This window comes from Orycteropus afer, unplaced genomic scaffold, assembly GCF_000298275.1.
Source record: "Orycteropus afer afer isolate SDZICR_OR568_19922 unplaced genomic scaffold, OryAfe1.0 scaffold00012, whole genome shotgun sequence".
In the NCBI taxonomy this organism is placed as follows: Eukaryota; Metazoa; Chordata; class Mammalia; order Tubulidentata; family Orycteropodidae; genus Orycteropus; species Orycteropus afer.
In genome coordinates, this window is record NW_006921599.1 from 8,137,427 (window position 1) to 8,159,338 (window position 21,912).

Here is a 21,912-nt window from a genome sequence, read left to right on the forward strand (position 1 = left end):
ACCAATTTGATCGAGGATCTTTTTATGTGGCAGCTCCTCTGCACCCAAGTGTATGCACGTGTGGGTAGAAGATGGAGGAGGTTCTATCAATGCCAATATTTCTAAAATGCTTATTCTGTCAAGTGTGCCAGTCATTTACAAAGGATGAGCTTGATTCTCCAAAATAACCCTAGGGGTATCTAGGAATTATTCTGTTTTCAATAGAGTGGTATGGTAGAAACGATAACATCTTTAACAACAAAATGTAGAATAGGCTGACACCTGGCAGGACAGTTCTCTACTAATTTTGAAAGCCTACAATCTGAGGTGGTCAAAGGCATGTTCATCATGGACAGGTTTCATTTCTAACAAGTATATACATATCACTAACCGAACTCACTGTGAGAAGGAAAATTGAGTATAAGAAGTAGACGAAGCCCAGGAGGACACAGACTGTCCCACAAACTAAGAGTTTCACACTGAGGATCAGTTCTTTCTCGGTACGTAATGCCACCAGTGGGGAGCAGAGGCACAGGAAGAGAGGTGGGGGGTGAGGGGAGAAAAACCTAGCATTCTAAGAGGCAATCAATGTCCCCATTATGCATGTTACAATACTTCATTAGACAGTAAGATATTCTAGCTGGAACGCACATAAAAAGTAACATAACATAACTTACTAAGACAATGAAAATTAAAAACAAACAACACAAATCTCCTGTGGGTGTAGAAGTATGGCTGTATCATTAACATTCTACACACAATACTATGGAGACACAGATAAGTGGCACAGGGACCAGCTGATTGATGTAAAGGATGGCTCACCAGGTGAAGAGGATTTGGTGGTGCTGGTTTAGTTCCGATGATTCTTTAGCACTTATGAAAGCTACTGTGCCTTTTAAGTGGAGTCCCTAAATCCTTTGTGTGATGGATTTAAAATTGTAGAGAATTACACGCAGTTTCTGTGAGTATGCACCACAAGTTAGACAAAGTTCACTGGTCCAGCCAGTGGACTCATCAAGGCCTCATCCACCACCACTTAGCATTATAGAGTCAACTAAACAGAACAGGTGAGAGGAATGATTATAAATTCTTGCTACCTTAGTGATTCTTGTAGTTACACACCAATAATCAGCAAAAAATAATAAATATAAAAATCAGGGTTAAAAGTTGAAATGAGTAACAAAGGATAACAATGGGGTGTTCTTAAGGCAAAATAATAGAGAGCTCTTTAAATAGATACTTTATTATATCCATAGGCGATAAAATCCCAGAGCTACTGTTAGGCATGTAAACACAGAGCCTGTGGAGGGGGGCGAAATTGAGAGTATATTAGTTGCATTAACAGTTATTTGAGGAAACACCTTTTTATTAAAAACACACACACCCATCCACCAAAAAACAATACAATTTGATGGCTCACTGATATGCCAACTTCCATGAAATGCCTGCCCATAAGTGAAACAGACTCCACAACCTGAAATCATTATCTTCAAAGCACAAAGCATCCAATAATTCAAAACTTTTCAAAGTTTAGACTCACACAAACTCTGTGCTCATGAAGTATATGTGTATGCACTTTGAAAGGACAAGGACTTTAAAAGAAAGAGCAAAATTTCACTACTATATACTGTTATAACTTTACTATTTGACTCATCCAAAATATTAAGTGTGACTTAAAATAATGGTTTAAGAATTTTTCTCATACATGAATCTGCATTCCCTCTTTTTCCAAACATGGTAAGGGCAAAAAGCTCCTTTAAAAGGGGGTCACCAATTGAGGCAGAAAAAATCACAACTCAAAAGCCATAAAATATTTATCTTGAATATGACTAAATGACTACAGTTCAGCTATAGTATCTTATCCAATATAAGATTCCATCAATTGTAAAATGCACCATTATCTTATTTATGACTAACAAAGAAAAATGCCAATTAAAGTATGATACTCCAGCTACAGTATGATGCCTTCCAATTTCTGAGATGTTAAAATAGGGAGAAAAAAAGTGTGTTAAAATCAAGGAAATGCAGTATCTGTCTTTGAGTTATTTCATGGGAAATTTTCAGCTTATTTTAAATATTTGGATACAAAGTAGCTTACCTGCTAAATATTTAATATTATCAAGCTTGTGTGATTCAAGCATAGTTTTGAGGCCAGCAACCTCAGTGTCAATCTTCCTATCTGTTTGAGTGAGAGCCCGATCTTGCTGGGCGTGCTTTGAAAACAAAGAGATTCACAGCATTAGAGGACCTCCGGTTAATGGCCTACCGCTCTGTCAACCCTAGTGTTCCTCCCCAGCAGGACACAGTCAAGGGAAATCTGGGCTAAGACTAAGGAGACTTGTACTTTAGTCTTACTTCTACTGTTCTCACACTATTAGTCAGGACCCTTACCTTCTCTGGGTCCCAGTTTTCTTCTCTTTATAAAAAGGAAATAACACTGGCCCTGCCCTCATATAGGCTATCTACAGAATCACATGTGATCATCTATGTGGAAAAGATTTTGCGAACCATAAATTGCATGACACAACGTTCTAAGTCAGTCTGTTCTTGGTTACATGCAATGAATGTCTTGTACTTCTCAATTCCCCTTACAAAATACTTTATCTTAAGGAAAGTTTAAATCTTAATGATTAAAGAATCTGAAAATAATAAGGAACATGGACTTTTATTATTTCTTAACTTAAGGCATACGTAAGAGCTCTGGTGGCATAGTACCTAAGGCATTTGACCATTAACCAGAAGGCTGGCGGTTCAAACTCAAAAAAGCTTAAAAAAAAAAAAAGGAGACTTAGATAATTTAAGAGCTATAGTGCTTGCCTTGATGCTATTTCTGTTCAGTTTTTAAAACTTCCTTCTTCCATAGTTCAAACAACAACAAACAACAAATGTTTCATTATCATGATGCTTGTCTATCCAAGGACCAATTTATATCCTTTCTCAAACATAATACAGTTAAACTGGCTACATAATTAATCCCCAAAGGGCAGTGAGTTTGGCTGATGCCAGGTTTAATACTGCCCTTGTACCCAAAGACACTGGAAACATTTCACTAAAAATCGTAGGGCAGTTGAGTAGCTTCCTACAGCTGCCAACTCTGGCAGAGAATAAGGAAATGCCTGGATGAGTAGAAACATCCCAGAGGCATTGATGAGCCATGGCTCTCTCACAGAAGCCTCCTATAGGTTCCAGAAATCCCAGGTAATACAGTATGGAAAAGAATCAACGTATGCCTTACTCACTGCCAGCGAGTGGATTAGACTCATATTGACCCCTCCTTGGGTTTCTGAGGTGGTATCTCTACAGAAGTAGACTGCCCATTCTTCTGAGGAGTGGCTGGTGGGGTTTGAACTGCCAGCCTTCTGGTTAACAGTCAAATGCCTTAGGCACTATGCCACCAGAGCTCTTATGTATGCCTTAAGTTAAGAAAATAACAAAAAGTCCATATTCCTTATTATTTTCAGATTCTTTAATCATTAAGATTTAAACTTTCATTAAGATAAAGTATTTTGTTAAGTGCAAAAACTCCTATGACAATAAATCCAAGAATAACTTCCTACAACACAGCATGACAAATAGCACTAACTGTGCACGGGATAAAACAAACATAATAAAATGACACAGGAAACTCAAAAGCCTCATGTCTTACCAATGCCACTACTTCTGTCCTCATTTCAAGCAGCTTCCTTTCATTCAATGAATACTGAAACAAACAGGTAACAAGGGTCAGGTTCTGATTTACCCCTTTTATCTCTTTTTCTTTTCTAGTGTCTTAAATATTCTGGTCTCAGGACTTCTAAGAATATATGACACCAGAAAATCACTTCTGGGATAAAGTAGCCTACCTGCCTTTCTCTTCATGTATTATTTGAGGTGCCCTTTTTATACCCACTCATCCCTCTAATATCTGGGTTCCTTTTTGTCATCCTTCACCCATTTCTCTGCTGTAGTTTTCTGTTTGCATCCCTGTCCTGGGATGTCTCCAGGTCCCTCCCACTATTTCAACAGCACCCCCAGGGCCAACCTAGATGGATGCTGAGTCATATACTGTTTTTGGCTTTGAGAGCTGAAAAATGGTGGAGAACAGTTCAACTTAAGACCTATCCCATCAAAACGACAATCAAAACAGGCCACAACTTGAGGCTTAGACAAAAGGCAGGAAAGATTTAGTTTCAAGGAGTATTATTCTGTGACAAAGACACTGTGTTATGATTATCAAATATAATATAAATACACAGACACAAAAACTACACTAAACCATCACAATGGTTTCAATTAAAAAAAAAAAAAAAAAAAAACCCAACCCACTTGGCTGTAGTCACTATAGAAACTGACCATGGTGCAGTATTATTGACACTGAGATTAAAATCAGACGTATCTCCTTATTGGTGGGCACCAGAATTTAATTGAATAAATGATAACCTGTAATTTAAGAGAAGAATTCAAAGGCCTAAATTAACACTGTTATTTATTTACTGATAGGATTAAAACTAATGCTTTGACGTATCTAGAAATTCTCTAGCTATAAAGTGTTCCCCTGGCACTATCAGGGGAACAGAACATAAAAACAACATTGCTTAGAAGTAGGAAAGAAAACAACCACCCCAAACTAAGGACTAGTCACAAGACCAAAGAACAATGGTCACCTCTGTCTTTGAACATCAGGGTTTCAGAAGAGGAGAGTGCTATGGATCAGATCACCACCAGAGGGCAGGGTGGAGCTGGTTTTCCTGGCCATCTTTCAACTCCAGTCTTCATTAAGAATATTGACTGATAATAACCCATGAGATAAAAGCCTCAATTTTGACATTACTGTGATTTTTAAAATAACACCTATGTGGCACTCCAAAACCATACGTCTCTTCAAACTGGCTGTAAATACCACCACAGATAATTTAAACACTATTATAAATCTATGAACCAAGGGAACAAAAGGGCCAAATAAATAACTGCTTTTCATCAACTCATGTTAAATATATGCTAGCTGAATGACACATAATTATTTAAATCAGTATTTAGGTAAACAATTTACAGTACTTGTGAACTGTATACGAATTGAGACTTGACCAAGCATCGCATTCTGAAAAGAAATGAATTCCATAATCTATTTTCAATTTTTATAAAGGAACATACCAATTCTTTTGCTCTGCTCTTTTCTAGATTGAAGTCTAATTTGGTATCTGTTCGGACTTTGATCACTTCATCCTTGCAGGAGCACAAACAAGAAAGAAAGAAAGAGATCCAAAATGAGAAATCAAAACCCTTTGACGATGGGTGGAAGTGCTGCCCCATACCTTCTAGCTTCCATTGTAAGGACACAGCTCAGGGACTCCAAGCAATGGCACTAGGGTATAATGATGCTGGGAGACATGCAGAGTCAATCCTTCTTTAGGACTTCTCATGTATATACACCAAATAATCATTTTGTATGCTTAAGCCAGTCTGAGATAGGTTTTCATTGTTGTTACTGCTTTTGACCTCAAGATTCCCAATAAATTGGACCTCATAGATATATCCAGAACACTCCATGCAATAACAGCACAAGATGCATTCTTTTCCAGTGCACATGGAACTTTCTTCAGAACAGACCATATGTTAGGCCACAAAGCAAACCTCAATAAATTAAAAAATATGTATCAAAATACCAAAAGGCATCTTCTCAGATCACAATGCTATAAAATTAGAAATCAACGACAGGAAGATCATGGGAAAAAAAATAAAATACATGGAAACTGAGTAATACCCTGTTTAAAAATTACTGGTTGTTAAAAAAAAATATGAAATAAAAAATACCAAAATCTTTGGGACACAGCAAAAGCAGTACTCAGAGGACAATTTATAGCAATGGATGCATATATATATACACACACACACACACACACACACACAAAGAATCAAAATCAACACCTTAAGCCAACATCTCCAAGTAGATTTGAGCAGAAATAAATGAAACAGAAAACAAAAACAATAGAAATAATAAACAAGATTAGAAGTTGGTTCCCTGAAAGGATTAATAAAACTGACAAACCACTGGCAAATTTAACAAAGGAGAAAAAAAAAAGTTTTCCCAACACAGTCTCCTTATGAAACTTAGGAATAAAACTGTTCTCTGGACAAATTTTAGAAAGCAGAGATGGACTCAAAGAAGTAAAATATTAAATTCTGACTTGAATAAAGCTTTCTCTTTAACACTCATCATAATCTTTTCCTCTTTCACATCAATGTCCTTTCTACTTAGAAAAATCAAATAGCATGGTAAGGATTTAAAAATCACATGTAATTTTCTAAAGACAGAGTCTTGTGTACAAGAATCTAAAGGTTTAACATGGCAACTTTAGAACAATTATGATTTTAAAATGACTTAATTCCTTCTACAACACAATTTTGTTATAACGAATTTGGTTAAAGACATAAGTCAATGATTTATCCATTGACTGTGTTCTTAGCTAAACAAATCTTCCATTGTGTTCTTTAGAGACATATTACACAAACATTTAACATAGCATTAAGTTTTTAAGATTATATTGCATTTATTAATAAATTTATATAACTAAAAATAAGCAAGCAAACAAGGAAGAGGGCCTTACCGTCACTCGTTGTTTTAACTGAAGTAGTTCAAGTTTTATTTTCTAAAAAACATATGAAAAAGAAACGAGTCATGATTATACATAGTTAAAAAAATTAAAAAATATATGTAAGATCTGGTAATTAACAAGTATTAAAATACATATTCATGCACAAGTTCTTCCCTCATTCAACTGGATCTTGACTACATTCAGAATACAGTATTAGAATAATATTAAATGAAGTCACAACAGCAGAAAACGATTATCTGTCACATGAGGACAGTGATGCAATGCATGTATGTGTGTATTATCTTGAAATCACAGATTTAATTATCTTAAAGGTTACATAAGTACTCGGATGCTAACTGAAAGGCTGGCAGTTCAAATCCACCAGTCACTCTGGGGAAGAAAGATGCGGTAGTCTGCTTCCATAAAGACAGACAGTATTGGAAACTCTATGGGGTAATTTTATTTTGTCCTATAGCAAGACTGTGAGCAGGAATCAACTTAATGGTAATAAGTTTGTTTTTTTTTTCTGGTGTTGGGGGGTGGTTAAAATTATCAATACAATTAAGCTACTTGGTTTTTTTTTTACTTGCAAAAAAGCCTTTTTATCACTAAGAATTCTTAATTTTGTAGAGATGAAAATAAATTCAAGATATCTGGACTGACTTGGAAATCTTTTTTTTTTTTTTTTTTTTTTGTGATTTGGGTGAAGATTTACAGAGCAAATTCACTTTCCATACAGCAGTTCACATACACTGTCTCATGAAATTGACCACAGTTTACCACAATGCAACAGCTCCCCTCCCACTTCCTCCCCATAGTTACCTCTTCCCTGTGTCCATTCCTCCACGCACTTCTGCCCCCTGAGTTGTCTCCCTGTGCATAAGCAGCCCTTCTTTCTCCCATGACTGTTCTCTCCAAGGAGTGTATCTACATGAGGTAAATGTTCAACTCATATGCCTATCTTTTGTTTGGCTGGAAACCACGGGTGTGGGTTCAATTCCAGATCTGAAGGGCAGCTAGGGGCCATAGTCTCAGTGGTTCCACCAGGCTCTATCAGACCAGCAAACCTGGTCCCTCCCCACCCTTTTTTTCCTCCAAATGATTTTGAGTTTTGTTTCACATTGTTCTCCCCCTCTAAGAAGGATCTCCTACATGGATCCCCTTCCAAGTGGATGGCAGTGGTAGCCGGGCACCATCTAGTTCTGGTCTCATTGACTTGGAAATCTTACTGTCATTAATGTAAGAACCTGAGAATAAAGATGAGTTGGCAGCATCTGGTTTTGGCTCCAGAAGGGACATGACAGCCAGGAGGGAAGAAGAGTAGGACTTGGGTCAGGTCTGGCCAGGTCCAAAGCAGGCAGTTGTATGTTAGTACCAAAGTCCAGAAGGTAAGCAAAAACAGAGTTGAAGATTTCTGTTCATCCAAAGGACATCAGACATAAATTCCAATTAAATAGCCTGGGGTTAGTGTGTGAGTTTGCTAATGAGACTTAAGGGGATTCTGGACGGAGGGACGGTGAAGACTATGTCCTAGGATCAGAGAAACTGCTCTGCAGAAGCAGCAAGATAGGTTTATGAGCATATATTATAACCAAGTCAGTCAACAGATTAACTAGGAGCCATAGACAGAAGCCAAAACCAGCTTGTCTAAGTTCTTCACATTGTTGGGGCATCTTATGTTAAAATAGGCTATTTTTAAGCTACTTCACACACACATGTGCCTTTAACAAACAAAAACTGGCTGCCATGGAGCCGTTCCAACTCCTAATGACCCTATAGGACAGAGTATACCTGCCCAGAGGGTTTCGTAGGCTATAAATCTGTATGGGAGCAGACTGCCTCATCTTTCTCCCACGGGGCTGCTGATGGGTTTGAACGGACCGGCCTTTTGGTTAGCAGCCTAACGCTTTAATCTGTGCCACCAGAGCTCCTTTGCCTTTAACAGATCTGCTTTTATCAATACCTCTTTCGATTTTCATTGGACTAATTTTGCCCTCTAATAGCTGATGTTAAGGACAATTTAAGAGTTTTAAGCTTCACTTTTTCTGCTAGACGGTCTCCTACGAGGCTAAAATCAAAAGGTAATAAATGCCCTTCTCTGAAAGGACTTTAAAAAGAACAGAAAACAAAAGGAAGATGCATAGAGAACAGTTCCTTAGTTGCTGATCTCATAAATCACACTTTCAGAAATTAAGAAAATACATACATAATAACCAAAAACTGACAACAATTCAAATGTACATAAACAGCAGAAGAGGTAAATAATTGTGGCATATTGTACAACAGAATACCATGGACAATGAAAAAGAATGATCTACTGCTACATGCAACATAATGTTGAACAAAAGACACGCTCTATTTCATCAGATGAAGCTTTAGAATATGCAGAACTATTCAATGGTGATACAAGCCAGGACAGCAGCTTCCTCTGTGGGAGAGGTGACTGGATGGGGGCAGGAGAAGGACTTCTAGGGTGCTGGTATGTTCCAGTTCTTGCTTTGACTGGTAGCAAGCACTTTGTGAAAATTCATCAAGATGTACACTTCCTTGCGCACTCTGTGTATGTAAATTATATCTCAACGTCTTAGTGTAAAGTGTTTTGTAAGTATGCACAGCTCCATAGTTTTACCTCGTTTTCTGCTCTGAGGGCTGAAAATTCACTCTTCTCCAAAATAATCATGTCCTTTTTCACATTAGCAATCTGAGACATTATTTGCTGAAGAGTGATCTCCTAAGAAAAGAAAAACCAAAACGTATTAACCTTGTCTAGCCTAGAAAGTCCATCTCCTAACTTCTCTACCTGGTATCATCCTTAGGAGAAACGAGAAAATGCAGGCAAGAGAAGAGGTTCAGTAAATCATCTATTCCAGAATGAGAAAGGAAAAGAATTAACAACGTATGTTCAGTATTGACACCAAGTGAATCATAATGAAAAGGGTGGAAGTCTGGAAACTAGTAGCTCAAGAACATGATGCTATAATTCTGGCCACATCTCCACTTAACCAAAGTATGTTTGGAATAGTGAGTTTCCAAGGATAATGATTCTACAATAGTTGACTATGTAACTATGAATTTTTTTTTATGCCACTGTAATCATTTGTCTATCAACTATGGTTAAAACCACTATATACTTTTCAGCTGAATATTATCCAAAGAACTACAGTACATATAATATCCCACTTTCAGATCTCACACTGCTAAACCACCCAAGAAAGCTAACCTGTTGCATCTTGTTGACCATATCTTTGTAGACGATATCCAAGTTGGCTTCTGTGATCTTGACCAATGCAGACACAATGATTTCTGCTTGCTGAGTAGTAAACCCTAAACACACACACCAACAGAACTACAGTCAGAGGAATTCTAGTTGTCAGAAAGGGAGACAATATACAGCAAACTTACATATTCAGGTGAATGTCTGAATTCAGAAGCAGAGAAGGGGCAGTGTGGAGGGAGAGGGATGAGGAGACTCAGGTTGTGGATGTGTCTGTCGCACTGGGCAAGTCAGGAACATCTGAGTCTGTTCCTCATGCAAAATGAGGTGCCTGGGCTGACGGCAATCTCTAACATCCTTCCCAGCTGTTAAAAATAACGTTTTCAAAGAATGTCTAAAGACATCAGGAATGCTTGCAATGTAATGTAGAAGTAAAAAAGCAAGACTCAAAACTACAGATACAATGATGGTTTTTGTAATTCAACAAAGATGCCAGGTAATTTTTATCTTCTTCCTTCTATTTCTCTGAATTGTCTAAAATTTCCACAGTGAACATGATATCTTTCATTAAAGAATGTAAGTGCAACTTAAAAATCATTTACTTAAAGTTCAATTATTTTTTTTATTATTTTTTTTTTTATTAGGATTTGGGTGAAGATTTACAGAGTAAATTCACTTTTCATACAGCAGTTCACATATACTTTGTCTCATGTCATTGACCAAAATTTACAATGCAGCAGCTCCCCTCCCACTTCCTCCCCATAGTTAACTCCTCCCAGTGTCCATCCCTTCATACTCTTCAAGAGGCCCATTGTCTGCTAACCCTGTATATGATCTTGGATACACTCTCCATTTAGACATACATAATTGTTTAGCTTGTTCACCCATCTATCCGTCCCTATACCCATGTTTGCTTTCATTGACAACTCAGTATTGTATTTGCAAAGGGGTTCATATTTGTTGTTTGTACTGCCCATGTAACTCTCTCTGTTTTTCTCATCCTCAATGCTGCCATATTGGTCACTCACATTTGGTACAGTGCCCTTCTCTTCACCCAAATCAATATTTATCTCTATCTATCTAACAGCATTCCCTCCCCTTCCCTCCCACCCCTGGTAACCAACAAAGAAAATGTCCTCCAATATATAAACCTTTCCTTAACAAGTTCAATTATTTTATATGCAGTATAACTGACTATGTAAGTAGTAATTTAGCTGTTAGTTAACTTTTCCAATGCTAAAACCAAAATCTGTTCTTTCATTTTTTTCCTCCATAGTTCTAGGAGCTCTGGTGGTGTAGTGCCTAAGGCATTTGATTACTAACCAGAAGGCTGGTGGTTTCAATCCACCTCCTCAGAAGGAAAGTTCCTTCCTCCTTAGAAGGAAAGTTGGACAATCAATCTACTTCCATAGTGATATCACCTCGGAAACCCAAGGAGGGGTCACTGTGAGTCAGACCCAACTTGACAGAAGTCAGTTTTTTTTTCATAGTTTCTTTGGTCACTACTTTGGTAGGGGGGTTCCAGATGTATACTTTCATAATAAATAAATAAGGTTGAACTGAATTATATAAAGATTTAACTCAGCAGTAGCACAGTTTTAAGAACTTCAGATGGTAGCTTATGTTTCACGCTGGAAATATTAATAAAATGCTTGAACCAACTCCCTGAAAAGCAATTCTTTCTCTTAAATACTTCCATCTGTACGAACTTCAGAAGAATCTACTGATTTTTATAATTAACTAATTAATTATGGAACGTTTGTTTGGGTAAGACTGTAATCAATATAATTTGTCTGGATGAAATTAAGCATGGGACTGTAATTAAACACACACAAACACACACACAGATTTAAAGAAGGAAAAAAGCTCCAAAGACCTACTTTAAAATCATCTGATTCAAAATCTTTTACTTATGTATTTATTTATAACATATGTGTCACACACACATCTATAAAAAACATCCAAAAGGGGACTCACCAAAATAATGCTGTTCACCTCTGGATTATTGGGACTACAGGTATTTTTCTTGTTTTCTTTTTGCTTTTCTATAGGGCACTGCTCGGAAGGAAGGTTGGGCAATCTAAATCTACTTCTGTAGTGATACTGCCTCGGAAACCCAAAGAGGGGTTGCTATGAGTCAGGTCTGACTCGATGGCACATAACAACAACAACACAGGGCACTGCTTTGAACTGGTTCAAGCACAGCTGATGCAGAGAAACTGGAACAGATCTGAATTTGTACAATGTGGGTGCACTGGAACAACAGCCAGAATGGGTAAAACTATGGGTTGAAACCCTGGAATGGGAGACTCAGAAGACATGCGGTGAACCCTATCAGGAGCGTGATGCAGGATGCTGGATTACTGCCACAGCTGTGGAGAGTGACACACATTCAAGGTGACTAAGTTAGCCACCATCTTTGAGCCAGATATCACTGTTTCCACTCTGCCGGTCAAGAGACTTCGATGCTCTGCAACATACATGCTGCTCTTATTTTCGAAGAAGGAGATTAAGTTTCCAGCAGGGTGTCAACCTTTAATATCTTCCCACTTCAATTATTATTCCCGTACATCTACATTTTACAAATTTGGGTCCATTACAGTTTCACTTTGTTGGATGTGACTGAACTGGGAAGAACCAGTTCGAAGCCTTGCTTTCTATTCTCTCAGTTTTTCTAAAATGAATGTGTCTTTGTAATTTTTTAAAACTTTATTAATAGGAGTTCATGGTTAGACATCATAAGGCTTGACAAATATGAGGAAAAGAAAAAATAGACACTGAAAGGGAGCTTATAATGATTATAAAACAAACTCTCCAAAGCCTTATAATTTATAATCACCAGTGGGAGGAGCAAAGGGGTAAGAGAAAGCAAGAAGTTAAACCTGAACACTTATGCAGCTGCCAGATACAAATTTGTTTTTGTTAGAATCACAGAAAGATCTTGTTCAAGGGTTAGTTGGATAACAAAAACACAGGAAGTTATGTTAATCAGGAGACACAGCTCTGGAGGAAAAAAGTATACAGGATGGAATATGCCTTGAACAGTCCTTCCTAGCCTTTCCCAACTCAGTTATCTCAGACACCCCCTTATTCCTCCATGGGGCCAGGCTGAGTAGCAGGGGGCACCTTCACACTGCATGCTTCAGTGGGGGTCACTGGTTTCAAAACATGCAACTACTCACTGGTCAAGATTTAAAATGAAGAAAAATAGGAAGATTTCTACTTATCAAGGTAATTTTAGATATCCCCTTTCCCACTTCCGCTTTTCTTTTGTAAATTTTTGCCTGAAAAAAGTTTTGGTGAAAAGGCCTATTGTGTCAAGTTTGACAAGTTGTAAAAATTATTATATAGTACTTGACAGTTTTTCAAAAGAGCATTTATTTAATCTCAGAAGGATCTCAGGAGTTCCTATTACGACCATTCTACAGATAAGGAAATGGAAACTGAAAGGGTGAAGCTATGCATTTAGAACTTGGCAGAGCAGGGCTTGAACCCAGAACTTCTAACTCCCCCAGATAAACACAGAACACTTCATTCCATCATTCTGTCTTGAACATGTAAAACACATCTATTGAGGGTAGCTTTCCAACTATGAATATACACAACTGGATAAACTGGTACACAGTGAAATAAGAACACAGATGTATTTATTTCAAAAGGTGTTGGGTGACACAAATACTTTGTGCTCAACTACTAATCTTAAGGTTGGTAATTTGAACCCATTCAGAGGTACCAGGGAAGAAAGGTCTGGTGATCTCCTTCTGTAAAGATTATAGCTAAGAAAACACTACAGAGCAGTTTTTAAGTCAGAACTGATCTGATCAACACCTGATTTTGGTAATTCAAATAACAATTTAACATAATCTATGTTAACTTAAAATTCCAATCTTGAGATATGTGTACAGAGAATTTTAATTGGGAGTATTTATTTAGATAAGATTAAATATGAGAATAGTAACTATATATTAAATTCACTTTCAATGAACGTCATATATGGCAGATCGATCTTGTACATCAATCAACTCTATAGCAAAAAGGGAAAATGTTAGCCTGGAATGAAAGGGAAAAAAGAAAAAAAAAACCCACTAAGCTGAAATTATCAATAGATGATGCTCAGCAACATTGCGATTTCATAAAAATTTTAAACGCACATAAGATGGGTAATAAAAACTATCACTTTTGTGCTTTAGAACCAGTTGCCCTAGGAACCGTTCTTGAGTTTTGCTGATGTGTGTGTAAATTTTTATCTGCAACACTATACCTCCATAGTCATGTTCTAGAGTACATTTGTCTTGAACAAGAACACAAGTGAGAAAAGCCTCAACTGTACTGATGAAGTCAAAATGTCCTTAAATAAAAAATGAGGACTTAACTTTTGTTTTTGTTATTTTGACACTGAACAAGATTACCTGTAGACTGGAAAGTCAAAAACAAATATGAGAAATCTGATAAAACCCTAAGAAAAGTAAAAATTGATAGCGTTTGTCTATGGCACTGAGTAACCAACCAAAATAAATTACCATTTTCCTCAAATAAGCACACGAGGGCATGGGTGTCAAAGAAGAACTTCCTAGTCCCAGATGAGGGGAAATCGCTCCTTTTGTGCTGCAGCTGCAAGGACCCAGCAGAGAGGCTGAGATCTAGGATGGAGAGGGCAATAAGGTTCAGACCATTTTTAATGGCAACAAAAGCAACAGGAAAAAATATGGCATACCCCAACATCCTATCTTCTTTTTTATAATAGTTTCACTGAGATACAGTTCATCTACCATGCAATTCACCCTTTTAAAGTATATAATTCAATGACTTTTAGTGTATTTACAACTGTACAACCATCACCACAATCGATTTTAGAACATTTTTATAAGGAATTACCAGACTGTTTTCCACAGCAGCTGTACCATTTTACATTCCCATCAGCAATGTATGAGGGTTTCAACTTCTCCACATCCTTACCAACACTTGTTATTATGCCTTTCTTATTACAATTATTATCTAACTTTTTGATTCTAGTCATCCTAGAGAGTGTGAAGTGGTCTCACTGTGGTTTTGATTTGCTTTTCCTTAATGGCTAATTATGTTGAGTATGTTCATATGTGCTTCTTTGCCATTTGTATATCTTCTTTGGAGAAATCTCTTTGTCTACTTTTTAGTTGGATTGTCTTTCTACAATCAAGTTATAAGAGTTATCTTATGATATATGATTGCAAATATTTTCTCCCATCCTGTGGGCTGTCTTCTCACTTTCTTGATGGTGTCTTTTCAAGTATAAAAGTCTTTCATTTTGATGAAGCCCTATTTATTTTTTCTTTTGCTGCTTGTGTTTTGGTGTCATATTTAAGAAATCATTAGCTAATCTAAGTACACAAAGATTTATACCTACGTGTTCTTCTAAGAGTTTTACAGTTTTAGCTATCACATTTAAGTCTTTCATCCCTCTGAGTCAATTTTTGTATATGGTGTGAGAGAGGGGGTCTAACTTCATTCTTGTGCATCTAGATTTCCAGTTGTCCCAACACCATGTTGAAGACTACTTTCCCCACTCAACTGTCTTATGACCCTTGTTGAAAATCAACTGACTGTAAATATGAGGGTTCATCTCTGGACTCTATATTATAGTCTGCCTTTATGCCAGCACTGCACTATTTTAATTACTTTTTTTTACCTTTTTTTTTTTTTTTACTTTTTTTTACCTTTTTTTTTTTTTTTACTTTTTTTTACCTTTGCATTTCTATATAAATCTTAGGATCAGTTTGTCAATTTCTGCAAAGAAGCTAGGTAAGAGTTTGATAGGGTTTGGATTAAATCTATAGATCAATTAGGGGAATATTGCTATCTTAATATTAGGTTTTTCCATGGGATGACTTTCACTTATTTAGGACCTTAATTTCTTCAACAGTGTTTTGTAGTTTTCGGAGTATAAGTTCTGTGCTTTTTTTGTGAAATTTATTCGTAAGTGTTTTACTTTTTATGGTGCTATTGTAAACGGAGTTGTTTTCTTAATTTTTTTAATTTCATCTTCAGATTGTCCATTGCTACTAAATAAAAACAACTGATTTTTGTATATTAACCCTGTATCCTGCAATGCTGCTGAAATAATTTATTAGTGCTAATAGTTTTTTAATGGATTCCTTAGGATTTTCCATATACATGGTCATGTCTTCTGCAAACAGTGACAGTTTTACTTCTTCTGCTCCAATCTGGATTCCTTTTATTTCATTTTCTTGTCCTAACCGCCCTGGCAAGAACCTCCTATACAATGTGGAATAGGGTGGCAAGCATAGACATCCTTCTCTTGCTTCTGATCTTAAAGAGGAAAGTATTCAGTGTTTCACCATTAGGTGGGTTACCATACCAGCTGCCGTTGAGTTGATTCTGATGTGTGCACGTCCGAGCAGAACTGTGCTCCATAGGAGTTTCAGTGGCTGAGTTAGCAGAAGTAGATCACCAGGCCTTACCTCCAAGGCATCTCTAGATAGACTCAAACTCCCAACCTTTTAGTCAGCAGTGGAGCAAGTGCTAATTATTTGTACCGCCCAGGCAAGTATGAAGCCAGTTGTATCCTTTATCACCTTGAGAAAGTTACCTTCTATTATTCCTAATTTACTGTTGTTGTTTTTTAAAAAAAATCATGAAAGGGTGTTGAATTTTGTTAAATGCAAATGCTTTCTTTGTGTTTACTAAGATAATTAGGTGGTTTTTGTCTATTATGCTATTAATATGCCCATATACATGAATTGATTTTCAGAAATTCAACAAACCTTCCATTCCTGGGATAAATCTACTTGGTCATGGTGCTGGATTTGGTTTGCTAGTATTTTGTTGAGGATTTTTGTATCTCTATTCATAAGAAATATTAGTCTGTAGTTTTCTTGTGATGTCTTTATAAAAACCTATGTTTAGAGAAATACATGCTAACAATTTTTATACTATCTTCTCTATAATTTGTGCATTCAATTATAGACCAAATTAATTTTTAAATTTGTTTCAAAGTGCTCATTTGGGGAGTTAGTATAGTATATAAACAATGGTTTCCTGGCTTTTGGATTTTCTGAACAGGTGCTCTCATCATGTAGTGCCTAAAGCATTTGACTGCTAACCAGAAGGCTGGCAGTTCAAACCCACCAGCCACATCTTGGAAGGAAGACTGGGCAATCTACTTCCATAGAGATATCGCCTCGGAAACATAGAGGTCGCTACAAGTCAGATCTGATTGACAGCAGTGTGTTTGGAATTCTTTCTTTTTTGGAACAAGTTAAATAGTGTTTTAAAAAGAAAAAAGGATTAATAGGCTTGCAAATTTCAAAATTTGTCTAAAAAGTACATTTAAACATAATAGCTGCTTGCACTTGCTCCACTGCTGACTGAAAGGTTGGAAGTTTGAGTCTATCTAGAGGTGCCTTGGAAGAAAAGCCTGGTGATCTTCTTCTGATAACTCAGCTATTGACTCTGACACACACAGGTCCGACACATGTCTGAATCAACTTGGCAGCCAACTGGTGGGGTAACACACCTAATGGTGAAACACTGAATACTTTCCTCTTTAATGTAATGCTAACATTACACTAAAAAAAACATTTTAACGTTGTAAAAAAAAGGTGGTCATTTAAAATTAAGAACCTTAATTTAAATTTAATAAACTTAGATATATTAAAATCTTAATACATATCTGCCCTTATTTATTGATACAGAATTCTGCCGTAGAGCAGTACCAGTGTGAAGTCAGGTGGAGAAGAGTGGCAGGAGAGAGAAGTCATTTACTAACTCAAGCATCTCCTCAGCAGGTCTCCCAAATGACCAGAAAGATACTTCAGCTAATCAACTATCACTCTCAAATTCTTTACCCCCAAACACTCTAAAAACACGACATGGACTAGGCTCTACCAATCTAATGTATCTCTGTGGCCTACAGCAGTGGTTCTTAACCCCCCACCTCCCACCCCAGCAACTTGGGAAAAGGAGAGTGGTTGTGATCATGAGCAGCATCAAGATAAGTAACAAGAGATAATTCAGTGAGTGTGTGTATTTAATGGTAAAAATGAGATTCAAAGAGGGAGTCCCTGGGTGGCACAAACAGTAAAAGCATTGATTATTGGTTCTAAGATTGTCAGTTCAAAATCACCCAGGGGGAGCTTGGTAGACAGGCCTGGCAATCTGCTTACAAAAGATCACAGCCTTGAAAACCCTATGAAAACATAAGATCATCATGAATCAGAATCAACCCCACCCCAAAGCCACAAGATTCAAAGATACTTAGCAAGGCAGACAAAAACTTTCATTCGGCCCACTTACCCTTTCAGTTTTCTAGCCACCTAAGCTATTTTGTTTCCTGTACTTTCACGCCTTGATACTCCATCTTTAGGTCTGGCCTGCTGCCCTTTCCTAATTGGTAAATTTTAAACTTAATCTGACAATTTACTAAGCACCTATTATGTTCCAGACATGGCCTTATGCTTCACTCTGGTTCTCTCTGCTACCTTCTCCCAGGTCAGGGAGCACCCTTAAATGCTCTTATCTGTGTTCTCAGAGCACAGCCAAGATAGCTTTATCACAGCACTTAGTACCTCATTTCTGTAACTGCTGGAGTCCCTGAGTGGTGCAACCCAAAAGGTTAGAGGTTCAAATCTACCCAGAGGCATCTCAGAATAAATGCTTGAGGATATACTTCTGAAAAATCAGCCACTGAAAACCCTACAGAGTACAGTTCTACTTTAACACGCACGAGGTTGCCAAGAGTCAGAGTTGACTTGATAGCAACTGGTATACATAGCATCTAGCAGAGAGCATGGCATCCTGCAGACAAGGAATTCTTGTTTTTATTTTTATTTTTTAATTAAACTGCATGATGCCTAAGATTTGGAACCTGAAGCACTCTAGAAAGAAAATCTGAGATCAACTCAGGCCTTCCTCTTGCACATAAATGCAACGCAACATACTGCCATTGAGTCAGATACGATTCATAGCGACCACTCCTTGGGTTTCCAAGAAGTCAAATGTCTTAGGCACTACACTACCAGAGCTCCTGTCATATAAATGAGCTCATGTAAATTTGGTACCTGGGCCTAAAACTGGCCTCCACAAGAGACTGTGAATGTCTGTCTGACACAGAACAGCTCCACAGGCCACCTCACTCATGTTAGAATTCAGCTGGATTGTCCTCATGGGTCAGGGAGCTTGAAAACACCCCAGTCTAGAACTGGCCTGTGAAAAGTGAAGGAAGTATTCTAGCCCTCAATCCCTGGTTTCTTATAACCAACCAACCATTCATGTGATTACAAAAATGCTCCTCTCCCCAAAACAAACACATAGACAAACAAGACCAACTACTGAAAATTCTTTCAGAGCAAGAAATAATACTTATTTGGATACTGTAGATTCTTTTCCAAAAATGACTGGAATCAGAAAGAGCAAGCTAATTTCAAAGAAATACTGCCCTCTGAAAAGTGGGGAAAGAAGGGCAGACCACTTCCCACTTGGCACTCCAGCACGTGGCAACTGAAGTGAATGCCATCTTGCTTTTCCTCAATGGGTAACGCCTAAGGAATACCAACACTCAGAGCACCACTGACTCATTTTTCCTTTTATTGTGACAACAAAACAAGGTCCAAGAACTATGAATTCCCACAGTAACCAGGAAGCACATAAACTGAGCTATGATAAAGTGTAGTACGTAATTCTCCTTTGGGGGAACTTTCAGCATATAAAAAAAAAAAAAAAAAATTAAAAACACATACTTACAAAAGAGACTCCTCTCAGCTATAAGTAACCTTACTGAAACCTGGGCACCAAATTAACCACTAAGGTAAAAGCAAAGGACCAAAATACTTACTTGCTTATGGTTAATGGCTATCATCTCTGGTATATGTGCTTCCTCATTAACTATATTTCCCCACATTTATTCAACCAATATAGGAAAGGTGTTCCACTTTTTACGAAATGATTCTGTGACACGATATTGTTTAAGAGTAATACAACAGTATCCCTCTGCTGACACATTATTAAACCAATGAGCCTAAGTTTTGAACTGAGAGGAAAATAAATCAGAAGCTACCAGCTTGTCAAAAAAGAGCAACAAAAGGGCTAAGTACAGAAATAAAGACCAAACCTACTTCCAATTCACAATTAATGCAGGACATCGATATAGTTCTCTATTCATTCCACACACACCCCAACCCCCATGTATAAAGCTTGCGCTCACCTTGTTGCCCAACTAATCAGTTGCTTCCCTAGCCAATGGTATCCTTAAATTTTAGAGGCAGGCAATATTGATTGAGCATTTTGGTTCATAACAATATAAAAAAACCATGAAAAATGCATGGTTATAGGTGGCTATTGATGGATAGGTATTGACTATCCAACGTATTGTTTTTGCCAAGTTTCCCAATTGCAGGGTAAACACTGCATACTCGCAGATGGTAAAGGTCTTTATCAGGCTGTCTTGTTCTGAACATTGTTTTTGCAGACATGCTAGGCTGTAAGCCAGGCCTTGAAATAGCCCTGAGAAAGTGACACAGACGCCGGGACCCAAAGCTCTAGCTCCCGAAACAAGGGCATGCAGGAGTTGAGAGTCAAAGGTCATGTAAGCCTGGCAGGGTACCTCCTGTGTACTTGAGTATAAAAACTGCCTGTAGCTTTAATATGCTGTGGTTTTCTCTCCTGTCCAGCCTGCTGCCCCTGGACTCCCTGTTAAAAAAGAAAAAAAACCAAACTCACTGCCATTGAGTCAGATCCGACTCATAGCAACCCCTCCTTGGGTTTCCGAGGTAGCACTACTATAAAAGTAGACTGCTCAACCTTCCTTCCAAGCTGTGGCCGGTGGGTTTGAACCACCAGCCTTCTGGTTAGTAGTCAAATGCCTTAGGCACTATGCCACCAGCGTTCCTAATGAGTCCCAATAAACCCATGCAGAGAACAGCTCTAGGTCATTTCTTCAGCCTCTCTCTGAAGAAGTGCTGCCTTAAAATCACTGGGAATTTCTCCCAACACCCATTAATAGATTGTCAAAATGATACTATTTTTACCAACTTTTCCAACTAGTACACTGAGTCTGTTTACACTATCCTAATAAAGAGCCCTGATGGTGCAGTGGTTAAGCACTCAGCTACTAACCAATTGGTCAGCAGTTGGAATCCATCAGCTGCTCTGCAGGACAAAGATCTGGCAGCTTCAGTAAAGAATAAAACCCAAACCAACCAAACTCAATGCTGTGGAGTCAGATCCACTCATAGCAAGCCCTCCTTGGGGTTCCAAGGTGGTATCTATGGAAGTAGATTGCCCAATCTTCCTTCCAAGGTGTGTCTGTGGCTGGTGGGTTTGAATCGCCAGGCTTTTGATTAGGAGTCAAATGCCTTAGGCACCAGCCACCAGAGCTCCCCTATACTGCTTTGGAAATCCTATGGGGTAGTTCTATCCTGTGCTATAGGGTAGCTAATGAGCAGCAACCGGTAATCTTATGGAGGGCATGATCTGTCTTACTTCAAGCCTTTAATTAAAAGATACCTTCTCAGTAAGACCTCTATTGATAACCCTATTGAAATTCACAACTGGAGACCCATCCTAATTCCAAACACTCAAACAAAAAACAGCTGCCTGTCTGATTCTGACTCAGGGTGACCACATGACTCAGAAGCCCCACCTGTGTTAGAGCAGAACTGTACTTCACAGGGTTTTCTTTTTTTTTCTTTATTGTGACTTGGGTGAAAATTTACAGAGCAAATACACTTTCCATACAGCAGTTCACATATACTTTGTCTCATGACATTGACCACAATTCACCACAATGCAACAGCTCCCTCCCACTTCCTCCCCACAGTTACCTCTTCCCTGTGTCCATCCCTCCATGCATCCCTGCCCCCTGAGCTGTCTCCCTGTGCATAAACAGCCTTTCTTTCTCCCGAGATTGTTCTCTCCAAGGAGTGTATTTACCTCAGGTAAATGTTCAACTCATATGCCTGTATTTTGTTTGGCTGGAAACCACAGGTGTGCGTTCAATTCTAGACCTGAAGAGCAGCTAGGGGCCATAGTCTCAGTGGTTCCACCAGGTTCTATCAGACCAACAAACCTGGTCCCCCCCTTTTTTCCCCCAAATGCTTTTGAGTTTTGTTCCACATTGTTCTCCCTCTCTACCCAGGATCTCCTACATAGATC

At 38.0% G+C, this 21,912-nt stretch overlaps 1 protein-coding gene across 1 annotated transcript in view; it reads right to left on the reverse strand.

The window, feature by feature from the left end:
- Window positions 1-1,223: 1,223 nt before the first annotated feature.
- MCUR1 (mitochondrial calcium uniporter regulator 1) overlaps window positions 1,224-21,912 on the reverse strand; it is a 25,262-nt gene continuing 4,573 nt past the window's right edge. The window contains exons 2-9 of the mRNA XM_007951870.2: window positions 14,286-14,405; window positions 9,772-9,875; window positions 9,181-9,282; window positions 6,564-6,605; window positions 5,110-5,181; window positions 3,626-3,679; window positions 2,078-2,192; window positions 1,224-1,279 (exon numbers count right to left, since the gene is read on the reverse strand). Coding sequence (XP_007950061.1) covers window positions 1,224-1,279; window positions 2,078-2,192; window positions 3,626-3,679; window positions 5,110-5,181; window positions 6,564-6,605; window positions 9,181-9,282; window positions 9,772-9,875; window positions 14,286-14,405 — 665 coding nt within the window. The remainder of the gene's footprint in view (window positions 1,280-2,077; window positions 2,193-3,625; window positions 3,680-5,109; window positions 5,182-6,563; window positions 6,606-9,180; window positions 9,283-9,771; window positions 9,876-14,285; window positions 14,406-21,912) is intronic.